This window comes from Larus michahellis, chromosome 7 (assembly GCF_964199755.1).
Source record: "Larus michahellis chromosome 7, bLarMic1.1, whole genome shotgun sequence".
Classification (NCBI taxonomy): Eukaryota; Metazoa; Chordata; class Aves; order Charadriiformes; family Laridae; genus Larus; species Larus michahellis.
In genome coordinates this window covers 1,773,790-1,799,220 of record NC_133902.1, presented here as the reverse complement: position 1 = coordinate 1,799,220, position 25,431 = coordinate 1,773,790, and the positions used below count along the sequence as shown (strand labels likewise).

Sequence of the window (25,431 nt, the reverse complement as noted above, 5' to 3'; positions counted from 1 at the left end):
GTGAGTGATGTAAAAAAGTATTTCAGATGCTAGTGTAAGTTCCTGAAAAACCTATTGTTTCTGCTATTTTTAATGCACTGATTGTCCTGTATAGATACTCTCACAGATACAGATTAGACCTTTAGGAAATAACGATTTCATGTCCGTGGAACGATGCCATTTTGTACTGGTTAATGTTTTGGCCCATTGTGATAATGCCAAACATGATTTATGAATCAAATGGAATGTGTATGCATTAATGTCCATGAGCATTCCCCAGGAGACGCGGCCCTTGTGGTTCCCATGCTGCCTTCTGTTTGCTCCTGTTCTTAACACCATATTCATGACTAACATCTCTTTTTTCATGTTTTGAAGTCCGTGAGTCTCCATCGATTTGCAGTAGCTTAAGGTCTGGCCCTTGGACTTCAGGCGTGTGTGATAGATTCAGGGAAAGCAGATCTGATCTGAGTCACTTTATTGCCACCTGCAGAGCAGTGCTTTTCCAGGATGCCTCCCAGTCACAGATGCACCGATGCAGAACCTCAGTCCTTTTTCTGGAGCTCTGAATGCACCAGGCTCTGGAGCTACCGGACATCTCAGTGGCCTGGATTTATGGCTAGTTTCCGCTGCATTGTCTCAAGGAGCGTGTTTCTCTTTCTGCTTTTTCAGGATGCCATGTCCGTTTAAAATCTTTTTAGTGCGTGCCCTGTGTTCATTATTTAGAAGTACATGGGAAAGCCCCTTCAGCTCTGGCTTATTGAGTGCTGTACAATTGTATCCCAACTGCCTACTCTACTTATCTACTGCATTATTTCTGTGAAAGCAAAAGCCGTGCGTGGAACAGATGCTTGGAATGGTATTGGGATCCAATTACTGCACTTTTCCAACCTTACATCTATTGTCTAAACTTGGAGCAGGCATATTTTTATTCCTTGGTGACACTATATAAAGAGACAATTGGCATTGTGTTTGCTGTCTGAGTAGTTGGCAGACAAGGGGTAGAAGGAGCAGCAGCAGTATGGTAGGTTTTATTCTTTCCCATGTCTGTCTGTTTATCTCTGTCTGTGTTTCTTTCTGACCCTAACAATTCAAATGGAGCTGTAATGATCACACTGGACCCCATGAAATCTCATACTTGGCATTGCATCCAGAATGAAAATATATCCCATAGAGCGAGCTGTGAACTTCCAGTGACTTTTCTGCATGTGTTCGACAAATGAGTAAGGTAGGAAACGTAGATGCACTTGCTGAAGGGAAGAGCTTGTGCATCTCTTTCCAAGGCTAATACACTAGGGCAGCAATGACAGCACGGCTGGTGTTAATTAGTGCTAAGGTCCGCTATGGTGTGATGGGAAGTGAGGGAAATGGGTATCTCTATAATTGTAATTGTGTTGCTCTTGAGACTGTGGGGAGAAGTAGGAAGTATTGCAGAAATTTCTGTGTCTTGGCTTTGCCCTGTTCACTGGTGGCTTTTCACTTGAAGGGATTCCAAGGAGCAAAGAAGAACTCCTGCCTAAGGAGCAGTGGGCAGATGGGGCTTTTTCTTTGTTTTTTTCAAATTCAGAGGAATGACTACAACAATATTAAAAAAGAAAAGCTCGTGATCTTCTCTTTCCTTATTTTTCTCCTTTTTGCAGGTCCTTTTCAGGCTATCTTAAAGTAGTGCTGCCCAGTGGCTCCATAGGGCTATGGAATATTTGATTCTGGAGAGCACTGGAGAGGGAGTTGTATATGAAAAGCTTTCTCAAAGCTTAGTTCAAACCCGATCCCATTTAAGCAGGTGATGAATGTGCTCCAAGTGCTGTTCTGAGCAGGATAAAACCACATTCAAAGTAATTTCTAAAGTCCACGCACAAAACTAGTTTCCAGTTTCAGTCAGTGCAAGCCCAGTGTCAGTGGTTTCACACTGAGCACGCAACCCATTAATCATGTTCTTCACCACTCTTACAAGTGAGCAGTGCCTTGTGCTGATTGTGCCTCTTCAGCTGTGGATTTACAGGTTTCCCTTTCATCAGCTTCACTAAAGTCTAAGCCAACCCTTTTGTGGGGTGGGGGGCAAGTGCTGGGGCTTAGGTTTTCTTTTTCCCCTCTTTTTAAAAATTGTATTATTTACCAGTGTTCTTCCCTTATATTTAGATCAATGACACACCACACTGCTCGATGTCTGAAGATATTTCAGGACATTATGTGGTGAAATTGCTTAAGTTAGGAGATGTGAAAATATAGTGGGAGACTATTCTGTCTCCTCACTCCCAGCTCAACTGGCGATTCTCTGTGGTGGTTCTTTTCATTGTGCCTTTTGTTTTGGGAAAATATCTTCTGAGGTACCTTACTATACAGGGACACATGAAACAGATTTAAAATGGAAAGAAAAAAAATAGCCTTAATGAAAGAAAGCTGAAGAATATCTTTACATAAGGAAGTGATCATTTTTTATTAATCAGAGGGAAATGTATATGTAATTATGCTAGATGAACTCTGTGGGGAGGTTTTTTTCTCTCTTTATGATGTCTTAAGGGATTTATAAATATTACAGAGGTTTTATAGCATCATAATATTTCAGATGTGCAGTAAAGCTACTTTCAAAGGATTAGTGCAGACAAAGCAGCATAGTAAAAAATAATTACAAGTCAGCCAGTGCTACTAGGCTCTGACATACAGGGCTGATGAGAGTGAGAGAGGCAGGGTTCAGGGAGATAATTTTTCTAACAAGAGCAGACCACACAAGTGCTGTGGAATGGAGTTCTGAGAACTGTCTCCAGCCCTCCGTTAATTCCAGGGAATTTCAGTGAAGCTGGGGCTGTGATGTCTCCCCGCATACTCTGTGCTGATGGAGAGAAGGGAAGAAGAAAGGTGGAAGGAAGGAGAGGGAAGCCTTTTTCTAATTCCCAAAACATTCCTGGTGTTTATTCAGTTCGAGTGACACCTTGTAGCAAATTCTGTATGCCGAAGGGAACTGCACTCCCCAAAATAGATTGCGTTCTGATCAAGTGTGTTTTGCAGCCTGCTTAACTGTCTGGAATGCACCACCTGTACTGAAACAAGTACTGACCTCAGCGGAGCAATGCTGATTTCACGAGCGGAAAACGCAGCCCGTTGTTTAACCAAGTTGACGTGTTTGTGTATGGCTCTGCGCATGCGTGCATACATACGTGCGTGTCTGTGAGCATGGAGGACTGTGCGTGTCGAGAGGGACTGTTCGTCTGTTTACTTGAAGGAGGAGGACGCATATATGCCAGAGAACAAAATTTGTTGGGTGGGGAAAGCAGCTGGCGAATTTTGGGTCATAGAGGTTGAGCAGTCTGCGGTTGGAGAGGTTATCTGCTGTTGCAAGATAAGTTTTGGGAGATGATACATTCTCTCTGTATATCTGTGCAAGAGAGAAAAGGAGACTGATTGGGGAGGGATTTTATGTGAGGCAAAGTAGAATGCTTTAGTGTATGGGAGTGGGAAGCAGGGAGGATGCAGTCCAACAGATTTTTGTATCTAGCAGGGATCAAAGGTGTGTGTCTGTGTGGGCGTGTGGGAGGCTGGGACTACACGTAAAATGGAGTGAGGATGGGAAGGGAGGGATCTGTTTGTGAGTGAAGAGCAGGTAATAAAAGGATCTTCTGTTTCTCAGTTCTGATAAAGTGGGGTTTTATTTGAATGATCTGAGGCTGTTGCCTGTTTGAAATGCAAATCGTGCCCTTAGAGCAGTTTATGTTGCTTGCTCCTCTAGACTGTTCCCTCAAAGGCTTGCACTTGGCTTGGCCTTATGCAGCTCACCTGCCATGAAAAGGACCTAAGCCACACTAAAAAAGGGTGGCTTGTCCATAGCTGGGGCCTGGGGTGAAGGTGCAGAGTAAATTATCTCAGCAGAACTAACTTGTGAGACAATAATTAAGAAAAATCCTGTCCAGTGCTGCAACAATCCCTTGGATGGGCCTGAGATGTAACTTTTGATTCAGAAGCTGGATTCAATGATAACAAAAATTCAAAGATAGGAGATGTCAGCACTGAGATCCCAGAGTGGATGAAAAACAGGGTGAGAGTGTGATGGATGAAAAAGTAATAGTAACTCAGATTTAACTTCATACTGTGGATCACAGTAGGGGACAGAATCTGAGCGAGATGATGGATGATTCTGTCTTTTCTGTAGTCACAAACGTAGTTGCAGAGGAAGGAAGTACATAAAATGTGAAATAGTGCAATGCAAAGCTGTAGTATCTTATGTCTAGTTTGCCCGGGGCTAAATGAACACATAAGGGTACAAGACAACAGAATCAGGCTCTTAATAGTGTACACCCCTGTTTTTCTCTGAAGGACTCCCTCCCAGGAGACCTGCTTGTCCATTGATGTCTTCTCTAGTAAAAGAATTAAAGGAAGACACAGTAAGTTGCTGATTAGGGAAGCGTTTCTGCTTGTGTTTTAACTTTGGCTGTCAGGAATACCAAACTATATCATCTTCAGTTACTGAGAGTATTTTCTGAGTGTTTTAAGGCATGGTGGACCAAACAGGCAACTGACCTCCCCAGACCAAACCAAAAATGTGGCTTCTGGTAGTGCCGCCCACTTTTCCTGACTGCCTTTGGAGACTTTCTTGCTCTGCAGAAAATGCTAAGTAGAGGTTGGTTACTTCATACTTACTAAAGGGTAGAAGTGTGCGCCTGAGCAATCAGTGCAGGCGCCCGTTCTGGAGCTGTACCTCTGTTTATCTTGCAGCAACTTGTCAGTTTTACTGTCCTTTTCTGGGTTGTCTGCAAAATTCATCGAGGGCCTGAGATGATAAAGTTCTGCAATAATCCAGTGCCCTCTTCCTTTGTATCTCTGGTGTCATGAACCTGCTCTAGCACCAGCCTTTTGTGAATTTATCAGGGTAAATAATGCCTCATGTTCTGAAATAAGAACCAAGTATTTTCAGCTCCTTCCTCCTTTGCGTGTAGAAATATAAACTGATTTCCTGTCTCCTTTTCTTTTAGATCGCCCTGAAATCAGACATTTCTTCACTCTGATTCACTTGAACATACACTCCCCCTCCGCAACATATGAAAAATGAATCCCATTCTTATATCCAGAGAGGCAAAGGCAGCGCACACTCATTGTTTCTGCCTGCCTGTGTCACTGCACTGTCCTTGTTCTCTCCGGCTCCCTGACACTGCCAGAGAGGAGAAATAGAAAGAACCTCAATGAGGAAAACTCAGATCAAAGCAATTGCCTGGTTCAACAGAGTTTTCAGTTTTCCTGGGACCAGATTTTGGTATGGTTCCATTTTTTCATTTAAAGATTCTAAATCAAACCAAAACCAACACCAAAAAACCCCCAACAAACCCAACAGAAAAAAAGACCCTTTAAAATCCAGGCTAATTGAGAGAGTGCTAACACTAGTAAGACAAATGAGTGATACGCGACAAGCCTGTGGTTTCTCTTCTAAAGTGAAGTGTTGTTTTCTTCACAATGGGATGATTAATACACTCAGGCAGGAATATTAATAGGCTTGTTCAGTTGTTGCAACATTCTTCCCACTGCGGTGCTATTGAGGCCTCGGAATCCAAGCCCAGGGGACCCTCAGCTCTTCAGTTTCTCATCTGGCATGTTTTGTATGTCAGTCTCAAAGCACATGTTGCAAAGATAGAGCAGCTATCTTTGCAAAGTGCAGCTCGGCACACTGCATTTTACAAATGGGGAAATTGAGGCAGACAAAAGTGATGTGTCAGTCACCCACTTGCTCCTCTGTAGGTCACCTACTGAATCCTTGGCAGTTTAGAAACCATACGTCTGCTCAGTTCTGTGTTGTTCTTTTACTATGCCATTCTTTCAGAGAGATACTCCAGAGTCAGAATCCTGATTCAATTCATTAAAAAATTCTGGAGTGTTTGGAGTTGTCAGACAGCAGCATAGACCTATTTCTGTTCTTCTAGAGCTGCCTTTTAGTTTGATTTACCCACCAGGAAGACAGTGACAATGTACTATATTCTCTTCCTGCTCCACCTACTTATCTCTCAGCCTTCCTCTTCATAGTGCCTGCCTACCCACCAGTCATGCAAAACCAAGGTGCAGTTTCTTTCTGTGATTATGAATTTCCTAGCTTTTCAGAGCAGATAAATGACGTTCACAACACTGTGTACACAAAAACCAAGAGACTGATAATCCAAGATGCTCTATCCATTTGATGCCAAAAGACTTAGCTTGAAACTCGTGATGGAAAGCCATTCCCATCCAACAGCTGTTCATAGGCCCCTGTGAAATGTATTGGTGGCCTTAGTCCCATTCCCCAAGCGAGCAGATCGTAAATAGGATCCACACCCAGAGCTTCCACAGAAAAACTAAAGATAGATTGAGCGACACGGGCATTGATGTCCTTTATCATCCCTGGAGATGACTAACCAGAGAGTAACACTGAACAAATATGCTAGGATGAATTTCTCCTAGTACAGTGGTTGGTCTCTGGATAACTAGTCTTCAGTCGTTTTTGCCTTGAATAGGACTTCACTAATGTAAAGAAACTTTTGGGTGTTTTTTGTGTTGCTGGTCTGTTTCTAATAGATACTGAGCCACAGCTTTCGGGTTTATCTGATCCTTTCTTATAGCTACAATCCTTGCTTAAAGCCTTACAGCACAGAGAAAAATTAAACTGAGGAATAATAGAGGTATTGCCAGTGTTTGGCATTTAAAGTTAATAAAACCTGGAGCTGAAGCCCACTGTTCTTCATTGTGGTGCTAGCTTAAAAAGACGTAGGTTGTTTGCTAGCGTGGTGAATATTTATCATGCTGAATATGGATGCTGTATTTGGCCACAGCAGAGCAGAGCATGAGAATGGTTTTGTCTTCATAAAGACCAGCTACACAAGCACAGGAGAACCAGTTCTACAACCCATCCGAAAACGCCGAGGCCAGCCTTGTGCCCTGTGGTCAGTTCCCCCAGATGGCTTGCAATACATTCTGCTGGGTAACATCTGCTTTCTTTTTACCTTGGGGAACAAATACGTATAAATATGTAGGATTGTTCTTAATATTTCCATTCGATCTGGAAGTGTTGAAAACCTCCACCAGACACCTGACGTTATATGGAATATTGCCCATTACTGCTCAAAATAACACTTATTTCATGTGTAGGAGGAGGAGGGAATCTGTTTATTCCAAAATCAATATTTCTACATTCATTAAACATTCCAGTTATTCACTTTTTTTTCCATGCCCGTGGTAGCATTCTATCCTTATTTTTATCCTCACTACAAATACATTTCCATTCCTATTTCCAGATTTTAGTGCTTTGCATTAGCTGATTGGAGCTTGACAGGTCTGGAGTGTGGTTGTGTGGATGGCTGTCTACCATAGCCCTAATTTTCACCCTGGGATCTAAACCAGGGTGGTTGAGTGCAGAAATCTGCCCGGCAAATTAAATTGATCAGACAATGTATACTTCAAACAGAGTCGAGTGGGAATATTTCCTTGAGCTGCTCTGCTCCTCAGGATATTTGAAATCAGTATTGAATTTGAACTTTTGCAGGCTTTTTTATTTTGATGAAAGGAGACAGTAGAAGTTGCCTTCCGTTTCATGCAGAATAGCCCAAACTAAGTAAGACTAATTTTCCATGACATGAGAACCAGGTGGGACTGTGGTGATGAAGTTTAAAAGTAAAAATGATAAAGAAAAAAATAATCTGTCTGGAAGGGAACTCAAAAGGAGATGTAGCTCATTATCCTGCCCCAAATAAGGATAATGCTGTGGTTAAAACATTTCTATAATCCTTAGGAATCACAGATTTTATTCTCTACTGCAGAACAAGAACTGTATTGTCTTAGGCAAGCTGGTTGGGCCCTTATTCAAAGATATATAATGAAGTCTAGTTCTGACTGATTTTTAGTGAGCATTAGATTCTTAGATATCATTGTAGTTCTTTCCCCGGTTTTTCTCTGCCTCAGTCTTTCAGACTACAGAATAGCGATGAAAGCAGGCCCACCCTTTTATTTAAGATGACTATCTTGAATATTAAAAATATATGGGCTAGTCAGGCAATGTAGCGTAGTGTCATAAGTTGGTGCAAGAATATGGATTGTCCTCCCTACATGGGAAGAATCTGTTCAGTCAGTTTTGGTTCAGACAGAGCAGACTTCTAACCATTTCTCTGTGAGCAGGAAATGGTGTAACTGTCCTTCGTAGCTCCTCAACTGAGTCTTCATGCAGGGCCTCATTTCGCGTCTGGCTGCCTGTCCCTGCGCGGGAACTGGGAAGGGGCCCCTGTACCCACTCACCTGAATTGCTTGTATTTCTTAATAGCAGGTTGGGAATTTTAGCTTTCGTCTCTGAGCAAGACTCCTCCTGTAATACAAAGCTCTGCAAAGCCAGTGCAGAACTCTCCTGCGTCAAATGGCCTGGCGTAGGTGACTCTACCCTAGAAACAGGCAGTTCCACAGGGAAACAAGCAGTGGACCAGCTGTGATGTTCAGAGTTACACTTTGGATCCCTCACCTTCTTTTAAGGCAGCACAGTGACAAGCTGTTCTTGTTTATCTGAGCTGTCAGGTTCCAGGCCAGAGCAAGGGAAGGGCAAAAAGCCTCAGTGAGAGATTCATCTGCTACTAAAGCAGCATTTTTTATCCCATTTATATATTTTTATATATATATATATGTATATATATGACTGAATTAAAAACTTTGTCATAACAATCCTCTTGTATTAGTTGACTGTATATATTTTACCTTCTGTTAAAGATGGAATTTGTGTTCATGATGCTTAACAGACAAAGTAACACATATTTGATCTTCTTATTTGTATTACAGGCTCCAAAAAAGGCAAAGAAGAAGATAGAAGGTGGTTCCAATGTATTCTCTATGTTTGAACAAACGCAGATCCAGGAGTTCAAAGAGGTTGGTCACTGTTCTGCTGTTCTCTGTAGTCTCCTGTCTTTGCTAATGAATAACATAGGTTTTGTTTGTAATCCTCATTCAATTCTCCATCTGCTTTAATAGAACACACAGTTGTTTTCTGAATCATCTCTGTGGTTTTGGCTGATATATCATTTTCCTTGTGTGTTTGTTTGTTCTTTCCTTCATTCTTTCTTTCATTCTCTCTTTCCTTCATTCTGTCCCTCCCTCACTCTCCTGTTTCAAGTTCTAGACTTATTTGAAAAGCCCTCAAGCCCCCACCCCAAAATAAAGGAAAATTATCATTCCATCCACTTTAGCCCTGATTCAGGAAAACACTTGAGCACATGTTTAAAGTTAAGTTTAAGTGGTATTTTAAATAAGAATAGTCTTACATGCTTGAGTTTCTGAATAGAGATGCCTTATTGAACCAGGGCTTTAATTAGTGGACTGTTCTACAATAGCAATAGAAAATATTCTTCTGTGCCCTTCTAATACTGCCCACAAACTAGAAATAAAAATACCGAGAAGCCCTCAGCCAACTTTCTCCATAAATGCAAATAAACCAAAACAACATGTTGAGATTAACTAAGTAAGCATCTTCTAGCTCCCAAAGGATTTGGTATTACCAGGCATTGTAGATTCTTTGACCAGTTACCTGTGAGGAGGCAAATCTATCCGTCTGGCGTAAAAGCTGAAGCATATTAAAGGCAGATAATTTGTTTGATGAGTTTATGCTCTTTTTCTGAGTGGACATTCTAGAATGTCTGTGAGGTCATCACATTTTGCACTGGTTTGTCATTTTAAGTTATTCATTTTTTCCCCATTTTTTGCTAACTCCCATCTTCGAGCAATTTCAAATGTGATAAATAGCTACAGTTTCATGTTGTGCGTTGGCTTTCAACTTTGCTTTTCATGAGGTTTCCTAGCAGTAAAGCTCAGTGGTGAATGCGACTGAAAACCCGTGCAAAGGATTGTGAATATGGCCCAGGTAAACCAATTGAAACCAGTAACTTTTTCCCCACAGTTAACCGGAACATGTTTAATACTCTTTTCCCAACTCTTCTCCATATTATGTGAACCTCTAGTTTTATTTTCTCTGCAGACTACTGTTTGAAGACATACCATCAAAAAGAAGAAATGCTGTATTTGACCTGCTCTAAATAAGATAATACTAGCAGCTTTTCTGGGATGATGGTGGCAGAATAATGGCAAAAGCATGAGGCAGTGGAGAGGTCCAGTGAAAACCAAGACCATGCTGTATTTAAAGACTGCATACTTGGGACAAGTATTTCTGAAAAGCTGGTTTTGATCAGAGTATTTTTATCTAGATATTTCAACAGCTCACCAGAAAATGTTTCAGCATTGCTGTTATTACATTATTTTAAGTTCACCCATTACAACACATACCTAACGCTCTTCCTGTCTTCTGTGAGCTTGCTGGGCTCTGCTTTACTCTTCATATTTTCTTCTGTTTTGCTTCCAGATTGTGGGGATCAGTGTTTAAAGCAAGCTCCTCCAAAAGGAGGGAAGGCAGTTCTAAAAAGCTGGGCTTAATTTTTTATTAGGTGATGGTTTGGCAGGTAAATGAAGGGTTATGAACATGCATGCTGCAAGCAATCACATGGGCAAAAGGGAATGTGAGCAGTGGGGCTTTGTGGGAAACTGGAGGTAAAACTACGTGAAGATATGTTGATATAATACCGTCATGGAAAGATGTGCACCCTGTAGAGCAGTAGACTTTAAAACTTTGCAAGTTACTGTATCTGCAAGGGAGTAGCTGTGTTCTCAGGAGAATGCTATCTTTCATAATAATACTGAAGTAAGAATAATTCCTGGTCATTGTAAAGGTACACTCTCATATGGATGTGCATGCCGGACAGATAACCAGCTTCAGAGACATGCCTGGTTCTACTAATATTCCTCATAGTATGACCAGGGGAATTTCAGGTCATTAAAATCTTTCAAAATCAATAAAACATTAAAAGTGTGATGGCAGCAAATAGACAGACATGCAAATAGGTAAATAAATAGATAGGCCATTAGCTGGCTTGGTAAGTAATGGCTAGAGTACATAAATTCTACGTTGGCTGAAAACAGAAAAAGAACTGGTTTTTTTTCTATCAAAAGTTAAATTTTGCCTGACAAGAAGTATTTAAGGTCAGCACATCAAGGTCAGTCAGAGCCCAGAGTACAGTCTGAAGGGTACAGTTTACTGGAAAGGGAAACAAGCTTTGAATAAATAATGCTATGAAACCTCCATTTCTCTGTACTTTTGAAAATTCAGCTGTCTCTGTGTGAAGGATCATTTTGAGGCCCAGAAGAAAATGACTTTAGCTTGATGTACAGTATTTAAATGTTTGACAGGATATGATAGCTGCACAAAGGAATGAGGTATGGGAAAGGTACAGAACACACAGAGTAACCACTCACTAAATCCCCCCTAACTAAAGCCTCCCTATTTCAAACTTTTATGGGTTAAGGCCTGAATGGCTGGAGCTGCCAGTGTTGGCTTCAGCCCAGCTACACGCTGCACTGAGCATTAATTTAGTAAGAAGAAGTTTGGGTGGGTTTAATTAAGCCCCTTGCCAAGATACAGTAATGTGTTGAAAGTGAGGGAAGTGCAATGATGTGGATGAATCAAAGGAAGTTAAATATTCCTCTTTACAGCGTGAATACAACAGCCCCCTGGACCGGCAGGAGTGATTGTAGCACTGTCCTGTGCAACGTGGCAATGGCAATAAATTTTCCTTTTTCTTCCAACAGGCTTTTACCATCATGGATCAGAACAGGGATGGCTTTATTGACAAAGCCGACTTGCGAGACACATTTGCTGCACTAGGTAAACTGGTAGTAATGGTTAAATACTTAAAAGAAATACAGTTTAAATTTCAAGCACATAAGAAAAGTTTGTACTAGAATTACAGTGGGATACACAGGCAGCAAAAGGAAGCCTGTTCAGCTTGATCTTCTTTATGGTAGTTGCTATCTTTCTACATAGCTCCAGCTGGGAAGTCTCCCGAGCAGCCTCTTTCAGAAGCGCAATGAAGGTCTCTCTGGGACTCACTGGCGGGTGCAACAGAGCTGCGCAGCTGGCAGCTCTCCAACGGCACTGATCCCTCCCCTGCAACTGTTCCATAAAAAGCCCACCCAAGCAGGGGTCCATGCCAGGCATTTCTGATTTGCCTCTGAATCCAGGCTTCACAGGCTGCACCTTTTTCATCTAGGAGCCATGCAATATCTACCAATTAATGTTGTTATCATGGACTCGCTGCCCCTCTGCCCACACAAAAGGAGGAGGACTTCATGTGAGGTTCTGTGCTGTTGTGCATTTATGTGGGGTGGAATGTACATGTCATGAGATTAGGTATTGTCCATTCCATGCACATCACAATCCTGATAATATCAAGCAGATTAAAGTAAGTCTTCCCAAGGAAAGGAAAAATTAAAATGCTCATGATCCCAAACCTGGAGTTGTATCCTTGTTGCAACATTTGAGGCTTGAACAGTGATGTAGGCATTTGGGCTTTTGCCATCTGGATCTTATTAAAAAGAGTTTGATAAGAATCTTTAGTGCTCCCTGGGGTGGAATCAGACGCCAGCAGAGTCAGTGCAAAGAGCAGAAGCTCCTGAACTCTTTGTTGTGACAATGAGGTTTGCAAACTTTGGCCTGTAGCTACTGTTACCCTGAAATATTTATTTCTTAAGGCCAAGTTCTGGTATCTTTCCTCTCCAGTGAAGCCCTTCAATGCCTATAAAGCACAGTCACAGCAAATTACTACTCAATGTGAGTAGGGTTGCCAGGGTCTAAATTCTCATCAATAGGACTGCACAAGGATGGGGAAGGGGTATGACTACTCAACTCATCCATCTGCTCTCTACTCAGAAAGGCATCTCAATATAGAGGAGGACAAAGACTGAGACCTTGGATTCTCTTCAGTCACTTTGAACTCTGCTATATTAATATCAGTGGGCCTGTATTTCACCTGAGGTAAAAGAAACAAAAATGAAAAAGAAAAACAGTTTATTTGGAAGTGCCCCTTCTTTCGTCCACTGCTGGCCACGTCCGTATTATTTATCCTTCGTACTCCTTCAGTCACCCTTTGATCTTAGAGCCAGCTCTGCCAATTTGTTTTACGCTGGGGTATTCTGGAGTTGCGTTCTACCATGTTATTAGCAAAGTTGCACAGAGCCCTGAGCTCCCCAGTGGGAGGAGATGAATGGGGATCGTTTTTTGAAACACAATTTGTGATTTATTATGAAAAATGATCTCTGCTGCAGGTCGTTTGAATGTCAAGAATGAAGAGCTTGAAGATATGGTGAAGGAGGCGCCAGGTCCTATTAACTTCACTGTCTTCCTGACTATGTTTGGGGAAAAGCTGAAAGGTAAGTACCTTTGGGGGGTTGGAGAGGTATCTGTCAAAGATCCTCAGCATTGAAATATCTCAGCACCTTGCAAATTATAATAATGTATCCACAGAACAATGCTTAAAGGCAAGGAGTGATCTCCATTTTTGCAGACAGAGCTGAAGTATGAAAAGGCTAAGGGACGGTCCAGAGGACAATTCAAAGGTGTGATTTCAGCTTACATAAGCTAACATGAAAGTGGTAAGTTGAGGTCCAGAAAGTAATGAAATCACAGCAGCCTGGAGCACAGTGCAGACGAGTTACTCACTGTCAGTAGGTTCCTAGGCTGAAGTTTGTTGCTCATGCTATAGTGGTATCACACCCAGTGTTAGCTGGTCTTAAAGTATTTTCAGTATTTCTACATAAAAGCTTTCTGCACTCCTTGGCTCATTATGCAAACATTACCTCTGCATCATCCTTGCAGTTATAGGGCATGAGGGAGCAACGTGGCCTTCCCTCTTTTTCTGTATTAGTTGTAACCCACTGGCCCAGCCTTGGTTTCACTTGAAGTCAATAGTGATTTTGCCACTGGATGAAGATTTCACCGAATAACTCTTATTGGAGTGGATAAATTTAAATAATTCGATCTACAATGATAAGGGAGGGGGATTTTGCCCATTGCTACAGAATATATAGGGATCGCTGTAGGGAGTTCATAAAATGTGGGTACTAAATTTGTTGTGGGAGCTAGTAGTTTAATCATATGTCTTATACTGTTAGTGGCTAGAAAATAGCAAGAGAGGGAGCGTGAGGCCAAGAGAGACCTCTAGTCATTTTCCTATATGCATTAGAGATACGTGAAAGCTTTGACCTTCAAAGCAACGTTGGTCTTAGCCAAGCACATTCCAGAAGTTTGCTATAATAACTAATGAACAAAAAAATCTGATCCCATCTTCTTAAAAACATTTATCATATTGCTGCTGGACTCTGGCTTTATATTGCTGAGCACAATTTCAGTGAAGGGCTTGGAACAGAAAATAAAGGTCTGAAAGAAAGAATCAATGTAGCTAATCCTCAAAGAAATACACTATTGCTAAGGAGCACAGCATGTCTGGGAAGCATAAGAGGTGATGGAGAAGGCTGTAGACTGACACTGAGGAGGGGATTTTATTACCCAGACATTGATCTGTCTTGATCACAGTGGTACCTCCACTTTTACATTCCAGACGTCATCTCGCAGAGTAGGTAGTGCCCTTCTCTGTAATCTTCCTTCTGGGATACGTGACTATTTCTTGTGGGGTGCCCTGCAACACATTCCCGTCCATTTGTGATGCTTATGATCACACAGAGCATGGAAATGAGCTCTTCTTCCTTTCCCCTCTTCCCTCTTCTCTCTTACGATTGCTGAAGCTGGCAAAGAGTCCGGCCCTACCAATTGTGTGGCCTAAAACCAGAGCCAGCACAGGAAGGTGAATGGTAAAGCGCACCCCTCTTGTCCGCAGGTTTCCTGTTGGCTACTAGCAGAGGAGGAGGGTTTTTTTAATTTCCATTTGGTGAAGGGAAAATCACAGCTGTGCTTGTCATGCCCTTCTGGTTGGGTTTGTCATGCAAAGGAAGCAGAGCCAAAAGACTGCACATTCCCAATCAAAACTAATTGGGATGAAGAGCCTTTGTAGTGCAATTAGAAAGGGAGAAAGGGCTAGAGGAAGTGGATATGGCAATTTTGCAACACTCTTTATTAGCTAAGTACCACTCAGAGAATTTGGTGAAAGGTGCTTTCTAAGTAAAATTTGTTGTGCTATAATTGATTTCTGTCATAAAAGGGAAGCTGGGATTTTTGGGACGAGCTTTAGCTTTGTATATTGAGATTATGATGCCAGATGAACAGCTAACAAAACTCGGTTTATGTTAATGCCAACCACATGGAGCTGTTTCTACAGGGAGTCAGAATAATACAATTTGTACAGAAAACAGAGATGCCGCACATCAAAGAAACCACTTTATTTACCAGCTAATCAATAAAGAATGCCTGCTGCATTGCTTCTCTTCAAAGCCAAAGTCCAAGGATATGACAGAGTAGAAAACGTAAAACACAGTAAGGAAAAAAAAATCCCCCACACAGTGGTGACTACTTAAAATGCAGACCTTTCCTCGGAGCTGGAAGATGGTTCTCTTCATGAGACAATCAAAACACTCATTAAATACCAATGCTCTTTGTATTGATCATATATTAATTGCAGTTTGAATACATTGCCTTCGGCTTGGCAAAAAAATACACATGGCCAGTGTGTGACAAGAAGGAGGCCGTATAGCCTTAGGTTTATTCACTGTTATATCCACTAAGATACTCCTACTGATCCTTGTGAAACCTTTTAAACAAACAAAACTAAGCAGGCATCAGGAGCCTGTGTAGTCATTAGAGCAGGGAACCTCGACTAGGTTCTATTCTGGTTCTATCTCTGCCAAACTTTGAAACGAACTCTGAAATTGCAATTGTTTGTGTTATTACCTTTTTTAATCACACTTTCAACATTTCAACATCCGAAGTAGCTTCATTTGTCCATGGGTCAATCTACCTGCTTGTAAATTTGGTTTCCTACAGTTATAAATAATGATTTGTATGACATAGACTACGGTAATATTTTGAAATACTGGGGAATAGTCAGAAACAGAGTATGTAGCCTATCGTTTTTGGAAACTGACTGTAAGCGAGTATACTCAGAATCTGTGGTATTACAGAATAGTCAGAAACCCCAGCCAAGATTAAGGCACTGTGAAAGCTAGTCCCTGACCCACATTTTTTCCAGTGTAAATAGATGGGACAGATAAAGGATGGAAGAAAAGGAAGACTATTACTATCATTTTACTGCTGGGAACAGAGGAGCAAGGAAATTAAAGTCATACCAAAAGTCTGTGGCCCAGCTAAGAGCAGAATTAAAATCTCAGAGCCATAGCCTAGCGCTTTAAACCACCCAGTGTCTATAAGTAACACTTAATGAAGAGATACTTAAGTGGAAGTGCACTACAGAATGTAAGCGCAAATCACCATTTTACATTGATTATCCTGTTTCCATTGCATTCCAGTGACATTCTGATTTTATGATGAGCTCCATTTCCTTTAGTGAGGGAAATAACCTCTTCTCTATATAGCGAGGAACAAGTAACATCAAAAAGTGTTTTTACAAGGAACGTACAGTACAAGATTAAAGGAAGCCAGTGATGGAAACAGTTTGTTATATTTTCATTTCTGAAAGCCACTAATCCTCTGGGTACTGATATTGGAGACCAGTTCCTGGAAGTTTTCTCTCCTGCAGACATAGAATAGATATGAGTTATTATTTTTAAGCTTCTGAGCATTGAACTATTCACCTCTATTGTTTATCTGACATGACAAATGCTGCCGACTTAAGGAACCTTTGTCTTCAAACCTACAACAGCAGAATTCTCCATTCTGCACTGTTTTCAAGTGAATGCAATTACTTAGCAAGTATTCGGCAGCTACAGAAATACATCCAGGCTTCTAAATTATATTTCATTAATTTTAGGCACGGACCCAGAAGAAACCATTCTGAATGCTTTTAAGATTTTCGACCCAGAAGGAAAAGGCCACATAAAGGCAGACTAGTAAGTTTATTTCAAATCCTTTTAAAAGAATAATAATAATAACACTAATAATAATAATAATAATTGCACAGGTTTAAAGAACTGCTTAAAAGCCATATTTTTCACAGGGTTTTAAGAGACAGAGGAACTGTCATGCGGAGAAACATTTAGCTTTGTAAGCCAGAGTTAAAAGTCTGGACCATTGTATGAATGTGTTTGTATACCAAAAAGAGATGTTATTGTCTTCAGACATTGCAAGAGGCAATGGAAATATAATCACATGTAGGCCATTAGATAGCCTTTTTTGAAGGTCTGGATATAAATCAACACATGACTCTTCGTAGATTAACTCCATATGTAAAATTAAAATGAATGTCTGGTGCCTAACTCTCAGAGTGCTTGACTAAAATGGGAAAGCTAGTCCCCTTTTTAAAAAAGTGATCAATTTAATTAACTCTGGGGCATGGATTTAGTGAGGACCTTTTCCTTGTTATGAGTTTACTGTTTGAGCCTTCTGCTTCTAGACAATAATTTGCTATAAATTTTCACTAGATGTGTTGGGAGCCAAATCAAAAAATACTATTAATAATATGGCAATTATTGCCAATATGGCTATTTTTTAAATAAGGAGGCAGGACTTAATTTGTATTTACAACCTGTTACACCAATGAAGCAGTGTAAAAGGACTTTAAGTGCTAATTGCACAAATGTAAACCCTCATTGCGCTGCCAGAATGGTGTAAGGAGGCCTTCAGGTAACTAAGATAAATGATATCAAATCAGGGCAGTAGATGAGGAGGGCTGACCTATGGCTCCAGTGAAATGCTTTATGTGCCTAGATTTACGCATATGCTTAAGTTCCTTGGTGAATTTGGGGTCTATACTTTTACTGCAACAGCCATTTCAGGTAGATTTTATAAAGCATAGTATGTATAGGAAGGTCATTAGGGAACCATGAGTTACAAAATTGTATTTGCATCAAGGAATTCTGCTAATGTTGTGATATGGTAAATGAAAACTAAACCTATTGCTAGAACCCCTGAGGTGAAGTTTTCTGTGACACTATCTGCAATTATTGATGTTGTGTGAAAGTTAGTTGAAAATACAAAATTCATGTACAGTGTTTCCTTCCGTTACCAATATGCTTTTCTGTGACAGTGGCACTTAATTCCCAGTGGGTATGAGAGTCCTATTATGGTAAGCAATATGCAAAATAAAAACAGAGAGGCAGTCTTTTCACTAAGAACTTCTAAATTAATTAAAACACAAGTGGATGTAGCAAACAATCAGAAAGAACAGAGGGTTAGCAGTCATACTGATTTTTTGGGGGTTAACATTATCCAAACAGCTTGGGAAGAACAGTCAGAGAAATACATCAGAAGAGATTCAAACAATCAGAATAAAATGTAGCCTGTTGCCAAATAGGCCAGATCACACGGTAGTGAAATCACAACCATGAAATACAGCTTTCTGATAATACAAAACCCATGAAATGTTATATTTCCCACCACTATCTGTAACAATATACTGCATACAAAATCTGCAGCTTGCCACCCTGTGTCCAGTTCTACATTCCTTGGATACTGGAAGCCAGTTGGAGTTTGGGGCAAATTAGGAATGCAGTATCACACTCCAAAATTAAGATGAGAGAGAAATACTTTTATTTTTCCTTGATGGAAAAGGTCAACCTTGTCCCCACCCCCACTGCACTGCTAACATTAGACAATTGTTTTAGTTCATCACCACAACAGAGCATAATGTTTACTTATTAGACCCGAGGGTAATGTTGATCATTACAGAACAAACCATTAAATCAATTCCGTGAATGTCTTTGAGGTTTAACTTCTATTCATATGCTTCCAAAATTTAGACATTTGAAGGTTTTGAAATAATTTTTATGTTGGCTCATACAGCCATTTCAATATGACAGTTAATGTTAATAAATAATATTTCTCCATATTAAAAAATCCTGGAATGTTTCTCTCCAAAACCATCCATGTTGACCTTTTAATCAGAACTTCTTTTTATGTTCATGGAGTTAACATCCTTCTGGGGATTTTTATGTCTCTTCCCTCTGCGTGTTTTCACCTCTAGTCTGGAGATGACTCACTTAGTCCATCTGATGGTAGCTGGGATGGAGTCTTCTAACCTTTCCAGAAGCTCCAGCAGTTTAAAACTTACTTCCAAATTCAATGACAGACTTTGTTTGCCTGCATCGTTACACCACATAAAATCCTTCCTATAGCATGATGTCAAAAAGGGAAAATGCTTTAGGTCGGATTCTCAGCTGGTGTAAACTGGCATAGCTTTTGGAAAGGTTACATGATTCAGCCCTAAGTGCCATTCATTGGACAACGTGAGTCAGGCCAACATCAACTGCGTCTAATGCTGATGCCAACAAAACTTTTCATATTTGTACCAGATGAAAACGGACCCAGGGAGTTTACATGCATTCGGGACCTTTGGAGGTTAGTTTGGCTGAGCGAGGGATGTTTCTCATCATAGTTGTAGAGCGCTGCTCATTTCAACTCACCTGGCTTTCTCCAAGAGAGCACTGTAGAAAGGGCAAACCCAGTGGGAAACAAAAATGTCCCAGAGATTTCACAGATAATTTAAAAAAAAGGTTTTGAAAACACAGGAATGCAACAAAGTATTTGTAACTGTAGAAGGAACTGATGTCAGCCAGGACAAGAGATAACATTTAGACTCCTACGTTGAGGCAAATAGATACTCTCTTTTGCTGAGAAGACTTTGATTTTCTCTTTTTTGAGACGCAAATAGTCTTTAAAAAAGAAAACAACATACACAAAGAAAAAAGTCCATAATCTCTAGCTTTGGAAATTGTGAGTGTTAGTTTCCCTATAAAATAAATAATGGAAAATGTGCATAAATCCTTAACTCAGTCCTCCTTCCTTATAAGTGTGCCAGAGCCTACTGGGCTGTGCATCAGAAGATTATAATTAGATATTTGATCTTTTCCCCTAAATACTTTAAGCATGTGAATAGAAGACACATAGTGCCCAGATCTCTTCTTAATTCAGATCTGTTTGTGATGAAGTTTATTTGTGCCATCTGACAAAATCCCTGCAAGTGCTTCCTTCTATTCACCAAGCTCCTTCCTGTATCGCGCTTCCTATTTACATCTGCTAATGCCGTTTGCCCCAGTGCACGTATATCCAATAATCAATTTATGCTGATGAGAATGATCTCTCTACTCTTGCACCCACTGAGCATTTGAGAACTCCGCTTCAAAAAATACAGTCACAAAACAAATGGCCAGGATAAGAAAACAGAAACAGCAATATGAGAGGAAGAGACAAAGAAAGGCTTTGCTAAATAAACAGAACGGTAAAGTAATGCAGGAAAAATATATACAATAGCTTCAGCTCTGTTTGTGACTTCAGAGTATTTCCCAAAACCTGCATGGATATCTTCACTGTTGTCCTTGTGGGTAAGATCCTTATTCATTACCCAGAAACTTCTTTTTTCAGTTTTCCCTTTCTGTCCTTCCAAACGAGCACTTGACATCAACAAGAAGAGTGTACATGCCTCTTAGGCAAATTGGGATGTGTCTTTGTTGTAGCCTTTTACTGGAAAAAAAATATGTGTGTCAGAGATATGAGAAAGTACAGTTGTAGCTTTGCCACCAAAACTACACTTCTATCTGCATTCTTCACTGGAGATGCATGGTGTGTGGGAGCAGAAAGGGAAGCTTTATTATTTTGCCTGAATACCTGCATCCACAGTAGGTGAATTTTGCTCATATAGAAGTGCTCCTGTGGAACACATTGCTATTATTTTCAATTGCTATCCTGTGGCACAATTGCTATTATAAATAGTTTTAAATATTCGCTTTAAAAAGAAGAAATAAATATTCACTTTAAAAAGGAGAAAGGGCTGTTTCTATAAGAGCTATTGCTCTCCCCACAACAAAGTCTTCAAAAAAGCAGTCTTTTTTAAAATCTACAAAATAAAACAGATTTCTATACTTGTTTCAGCTTTTGTTTTTATACAACAGACTGCTCAGCTGTTATCACAGGTTCATAGTCTGTTTTACCAATCTAGAAAAAATCCTAATAATGTATAAATATATTTGGTAGTAACTAAAGGAGACAACTCTGCCTCTTCAGCGTGAATGGAAACTCTCTGAGATTACTATAGGAATTCTCCTACAGGAAGGGGACATCAGTAATGCAAGTGAAAGGGATGTTTATGTGATATAACGAGATCATACTGGTGGATGTTCTAGCACATTGTGCGTGTACTGCCCTCAGCACATGAGTAAGTGGGTGAAACATAAAGACATTTTATCGAAAGGGGTTAGACTAGAAACAGTAATCATTCTTCCTGGCAGCTCTATTCACCTAGAATCTTAGGTAAAAAAATTACACGCTCAACTGACTTCCCACAATGGGTTTGAAAACAGAGGGTAAATCAGCTGAGAGTCTGTCCCCAAAATATTCTCTTTGATGTAATTGCATAGGATGCAGATTGTGTGTGGGATAAGCTCCTTGTTACAGTGCTGTAACTCCAGATCAAGACATTGTACCGTGAAATACAACAGGTCTCATGCAGTTTCACAGCCTCCTCTGGGAATGACTGCATGCAAATAAAGGGATTCTCAGATGATGATTCGGGATAGCTGTTGGAGTTCTCTTTCAAGTCCCCTTTCGCATTTCATGCTCTGTTCCTTTCATCCTCAGATTTTACAGAAAATATTCTCTCTTTTGGTTTTGTTAAGTGATCCAAACTTTAAACAGCAAGTGAGAAACCCTACCATTTTAGGTTAAGATAAGCATACAAAATTGCTGTATTTCCATTAGAGTAATAACCTTAAACAATTTTAAACCTCTATAAAATGTCACAAAAGCAAAATATGTTGGCAGAGCGAGGCATCGACACTGATGGGTGCCCACAGAAAATCTCTTACAATATCATGTAAGGATTAACAGCTCTAATTTATGCGGTCACACAGATTTTCTTTCATGCAGCTTCAGGAGGGATCTTGCCATCTGAATTGTCATGTGCCATTATCACCCTCTAATCAGGTTATTTCGTTTTATTTGAACAGCATCAAAGAAATGCTTATGACACAGGCAGACCGGTTCAGTCAAGAAGAGGTAAGGACCTTCTCCTTTACTCAAAATAGGAATCTATCTCCAGCTACTATTCAGCAATAAGTATTTGCCCCTCATTAAATGCATGAATTCAGCTGAAATCCAGACTGAGAGAAAGTCGATGCCAGCTCTCGCAATTAGCAACAATTCAAAGCATCTCTTCTGAATAGCTCCATGGCTAAATCAAAGTCAAACAGATTCTTTGGACTTCCATCCAAGTGTAAGCATGGCCTATCTCTTGCTGTTCTTTCCTATGGTGAGCTGGGCAACGGATTTACTAGAGTTCGAGTGGCTTTGGGTGGGGACTGTGATCTGGTTTCCATTTCTGTGGGAGTTATTTTGTTTGAAATCTGAAATGAGTTTTGAAATGAGGTACTGACTTTGTGGTTTGTGTGAGACTGAACATGGATTCTGCTGGCTGGGAGGAATTTAGAGGGACTTTATATTCAGAAGAGGAGAGTGAGTGGAAATGGTTCATAGCAAGAACAGAATGGAGTACAGACTGTAGTAGATTATTTGGCCAGGGCTTACCTGGATTTCAGGGAGAGTTCTTTTTGACAGGGAACTTGGGATTCTAGCAGGACTGTATTAACTAGTTGTGTCCTAATTCCTGTCTCAGTTTTACTGAAGCTAAGGAAATATTTTCCATAGTGGTTAACGGATCAAGGCAGAAGGGAGATGAACTGGGTTGAAAATGAAAAGCAGTACGTGTTGCTGTCCCACAGTCCTATGTTTGTAACACTTATCTCCTGTTTGCCTGGCAGATCAACCAGATGTTTGCTGCTTTCCCTCCAGACGTCTCTGGTAATCTTGACTATAAGAACCTCTGTTACGTTATCACCCATGGTGAGGAGAAAGACTAAGAGGAAAGAGATGAGCTTCTCCTGTCATGATGCACCAAGTTATTTCATAATGGTTTTGTGTGCAAGACAAAGGGCTAAACATTCAGTATGTGAAGCCATGTGGTCATCAGAAGAGAACCAATAAAACAATTGAAATTAGATTAAAGTTATTTAATGCTCCTGTTTTTATAAAAGATGAAAATACCAATTTTGTGAGTTTTTTCCCATCCTTTTTTTTTTCTTTCTGTCAGTGGTTTGAAATGGAATTTTCTTGATGAACTGGTGCTTTCGTGATTTATTGACAATCCTAATGTTCACCAGATGGTCCATTGGGCACTGCAGCATTGCTTAACCTCTTGTCTTTTATACATAAGCTCCATGTGTTAATTGAGAAATCCTCTAACTTATTGCACCAGGAAGAGTATTTGGTAAATAGAATTCTGTTCCATTTCACAGCCCCCAGCAATGAAAGTGTAAATAAAACAATCTTAAGCTCTTGTGAATATGCAATATGCCCTCTCCGTCTCAGTGATGTGGCCAGTTTCACAAGCCACTTGACTCCTTTGCTTTGGTGCAAAAGCACAGAAATAGTGGAAGAGTGGCTATTTTTCTCATAGTAAAATTTACCTAGGCACACTTAGAAATCATCAATAATGAATTTCCCCCTTCAGAAGTACCTTTATTATGTGTAGGAGGTTGTCCATGAAATAACGACACCTAGTATTTCACCCGGTGGCCATTAGCCTTGTTTTACAGGTGAGGAACGCACTGGAAGGATGTGTTTTGTCAAAGATCGTCGAAAGCCTAGGGACAAAGACAAGAAAAGAACTCAGGAACTGTAGCCCAGGGTTACACGTGAAAGCAGACTGCCTCTCACTTTTATAATCCAAGAGCAGCATAGTTTCTAAAATGGGCTACAGTTTCTTGTATTTGGACTTCTAGGAATTGGACATATTCTCCCAATGTGGAATATTGCGTGAATACTTCCTGCGTGGGAGTCAGAAGGATGTTGCAGCCAAATTAAGACAAGCTTCTGCTGTTTTAACAACTAATGAAAATGGTTTCCTTTTGCATCAGTGTTGCTGGCACCACAGTCCCACAGACATTGAGAGGAAGTAACAAGCCACTTCTTTTCTGTTTCCATCTTAGTCTTTGTAGAAAGAGACCTTGAAAGCAAGGTGCTAATCCTGCCCTCCTCAGGAGGGGCAGAAATTACACTAAAAAGCTTTAGCATCTGCATGATGCGGGGATGTGACATTCCTCCCCACCTGCATTTTTTGTTGTTCCAGCAAAACTTCACTCATATAGAACAACTGGGATGAGAAGGCTCTTAGTAGACACAAAGTTGACATAATGAATCTCACCTATGTCCAGGCGCGCTGAGCATATTCCTTAACAGCAATGTTTTTCTAGTAAAAGTAGGAATTCCCAATTGTATCTACCAGTAATTAGCTCTCTTAAAAATATTAGTAGACACAGCTAGAAGCAAAATTCGTCCCTTTCTTGCATGAATCTTGCTGAAGATGTGGAGAGGGCTTTAACACTTCTTGCCATATGCTCCTGTAACATTTGGAACAATTGCATGGTCACCCAGACCCGTCCCTCCCAACAAGGCGTGCAGCTTGACTGGGCTTCAGGGACTAGCAAAACCTCATGCAATGCAAGAGACTACATGATCTCATTTTCCACCTCATGGCTTGTACACCAGAAGCTGAGCTTTCCTGTACAAGCACAGTTCTTACCTCTTTCACATGATGGCTCTTTTTTCCCCAGAAAGTGTTTTTCTTCATAGGTGTATGATGACTGCTTATGGGATGGGGTTGTAGATAGGCGACGGGAGGTCATCGAGGTAGAGGATTTTTGGTGGCACAGTAGAAAAGATGATTTATGAGCTTCTGCTTTAGGCTCTTACACAGACCCAAACAAGTGACAGCACTTCCCAGCAAAAACCAGAGCTGCTTATGGGAGAGGGCAGCAAAATGGATGTTTCATTTACAGACTTCATTTGGAAATTGCTTGAGTGGTGGGTCTGGAAAATGCTCTTGTATGTTACAAACACATATGCAAAGTCTAATACTACCTTGTATGAGCTCCACAAAATCACATGCCCAGCCAAATGAGTCACTCGGGCATCAGATGTCAGAGGTTGCTTATGGTTTTTGCACCGTTTAAAGATTTCAGAATGAGACTGAAGACTAGATAAAATGGCATATACAGACTTACCTTTAACCTTCAATCTAGAGAGGTTTATTTTTCCTCATGCAAGCTGTTAGGCAAAAACTTGGGAAAGGTGAAAAACTTGAAAGGTGAGGTCACATTTTTCCAAAGCATGCACATTTTTTGATGGGTCCTTTTTCATCTGTAACTGCCTGGTTACATGACTTCTTCAAGGGCAGCTCTGTGGCTTCTTCGGCTGATGGAAGTCTAGTCTGAAAAGTTCCACATTCTCCCCTTCCCCTGGTTGCACCCCATCCCTTCTTCCCTCAGGTCAGCACTAGAGCTCATACACACACACCAGGTACTGACTGAAAAGAAACCTCCCTGCTCTTCAGTCACATCAGGTCCCTAAATTGTCTTTCCTGTCTGCAACTGTGAGGGACCTGAGTGCACTAATAGGCCTTAATGGCCTTGACAAGTCTCACCAAGATCCTTTACCCACACCTGCTGCCTGTGGGCCCAAAAGCCCCATTTAAGCTC

The 25,431-nt window shown here is 40.6% G+C and overlaps 1 protein-coding gene across 1 annotated transcript; it reads left to right on the top strand.

Moving 5' to 3' along the window:
* Positions 1-781: 781 nt before the first annotated feature.
* Positions 782-23,237, top strand: MYL10 (myosin light chain 10). Its single transcript, XM_074594154.1, has 7 exons — positions 782-1,000; positions 8,743-8,829; positions 11,593-11,668; positions 13,108-13,212; positions 16,719-16,797; positions 21,847-21,895; positions 22,657-23,237. Exons 1-7 carry the CDS (start codon positions 998-1,000, stop codon positions 22,753-22,755), a joined length of 498 nt encoding a protein of 165 aa, XP_074450255.1. The 5' UTR covers positions 782-997; the 3' UTR covers positions 22,756-23,237.
* Positions 23,238-25,431: the final 2,194 nt, after the last annotated feature.

What these genes read in the sequence shown, in the direction of transcription:
- MYL10 (XM_074594154.1), top strand. An exon ending in AGACACATTTGCTGCACTAG is followed by an intron (nt 11,669 to 13,107) that starts GTAAACTGGTAG and finishes TCTCTGCTGCAG; the next exon opens with GTCGTTTGAATGTCAAGAAT. An exon ending in GGCCACATAAAGGCAGACTA is followed by an intron (nt 16,798 to 21,846) that starts GTAAGTTTATTT and finishes TTATTTGAACAG; the next exon opens with CATCAAAGAAATGCTTATGA.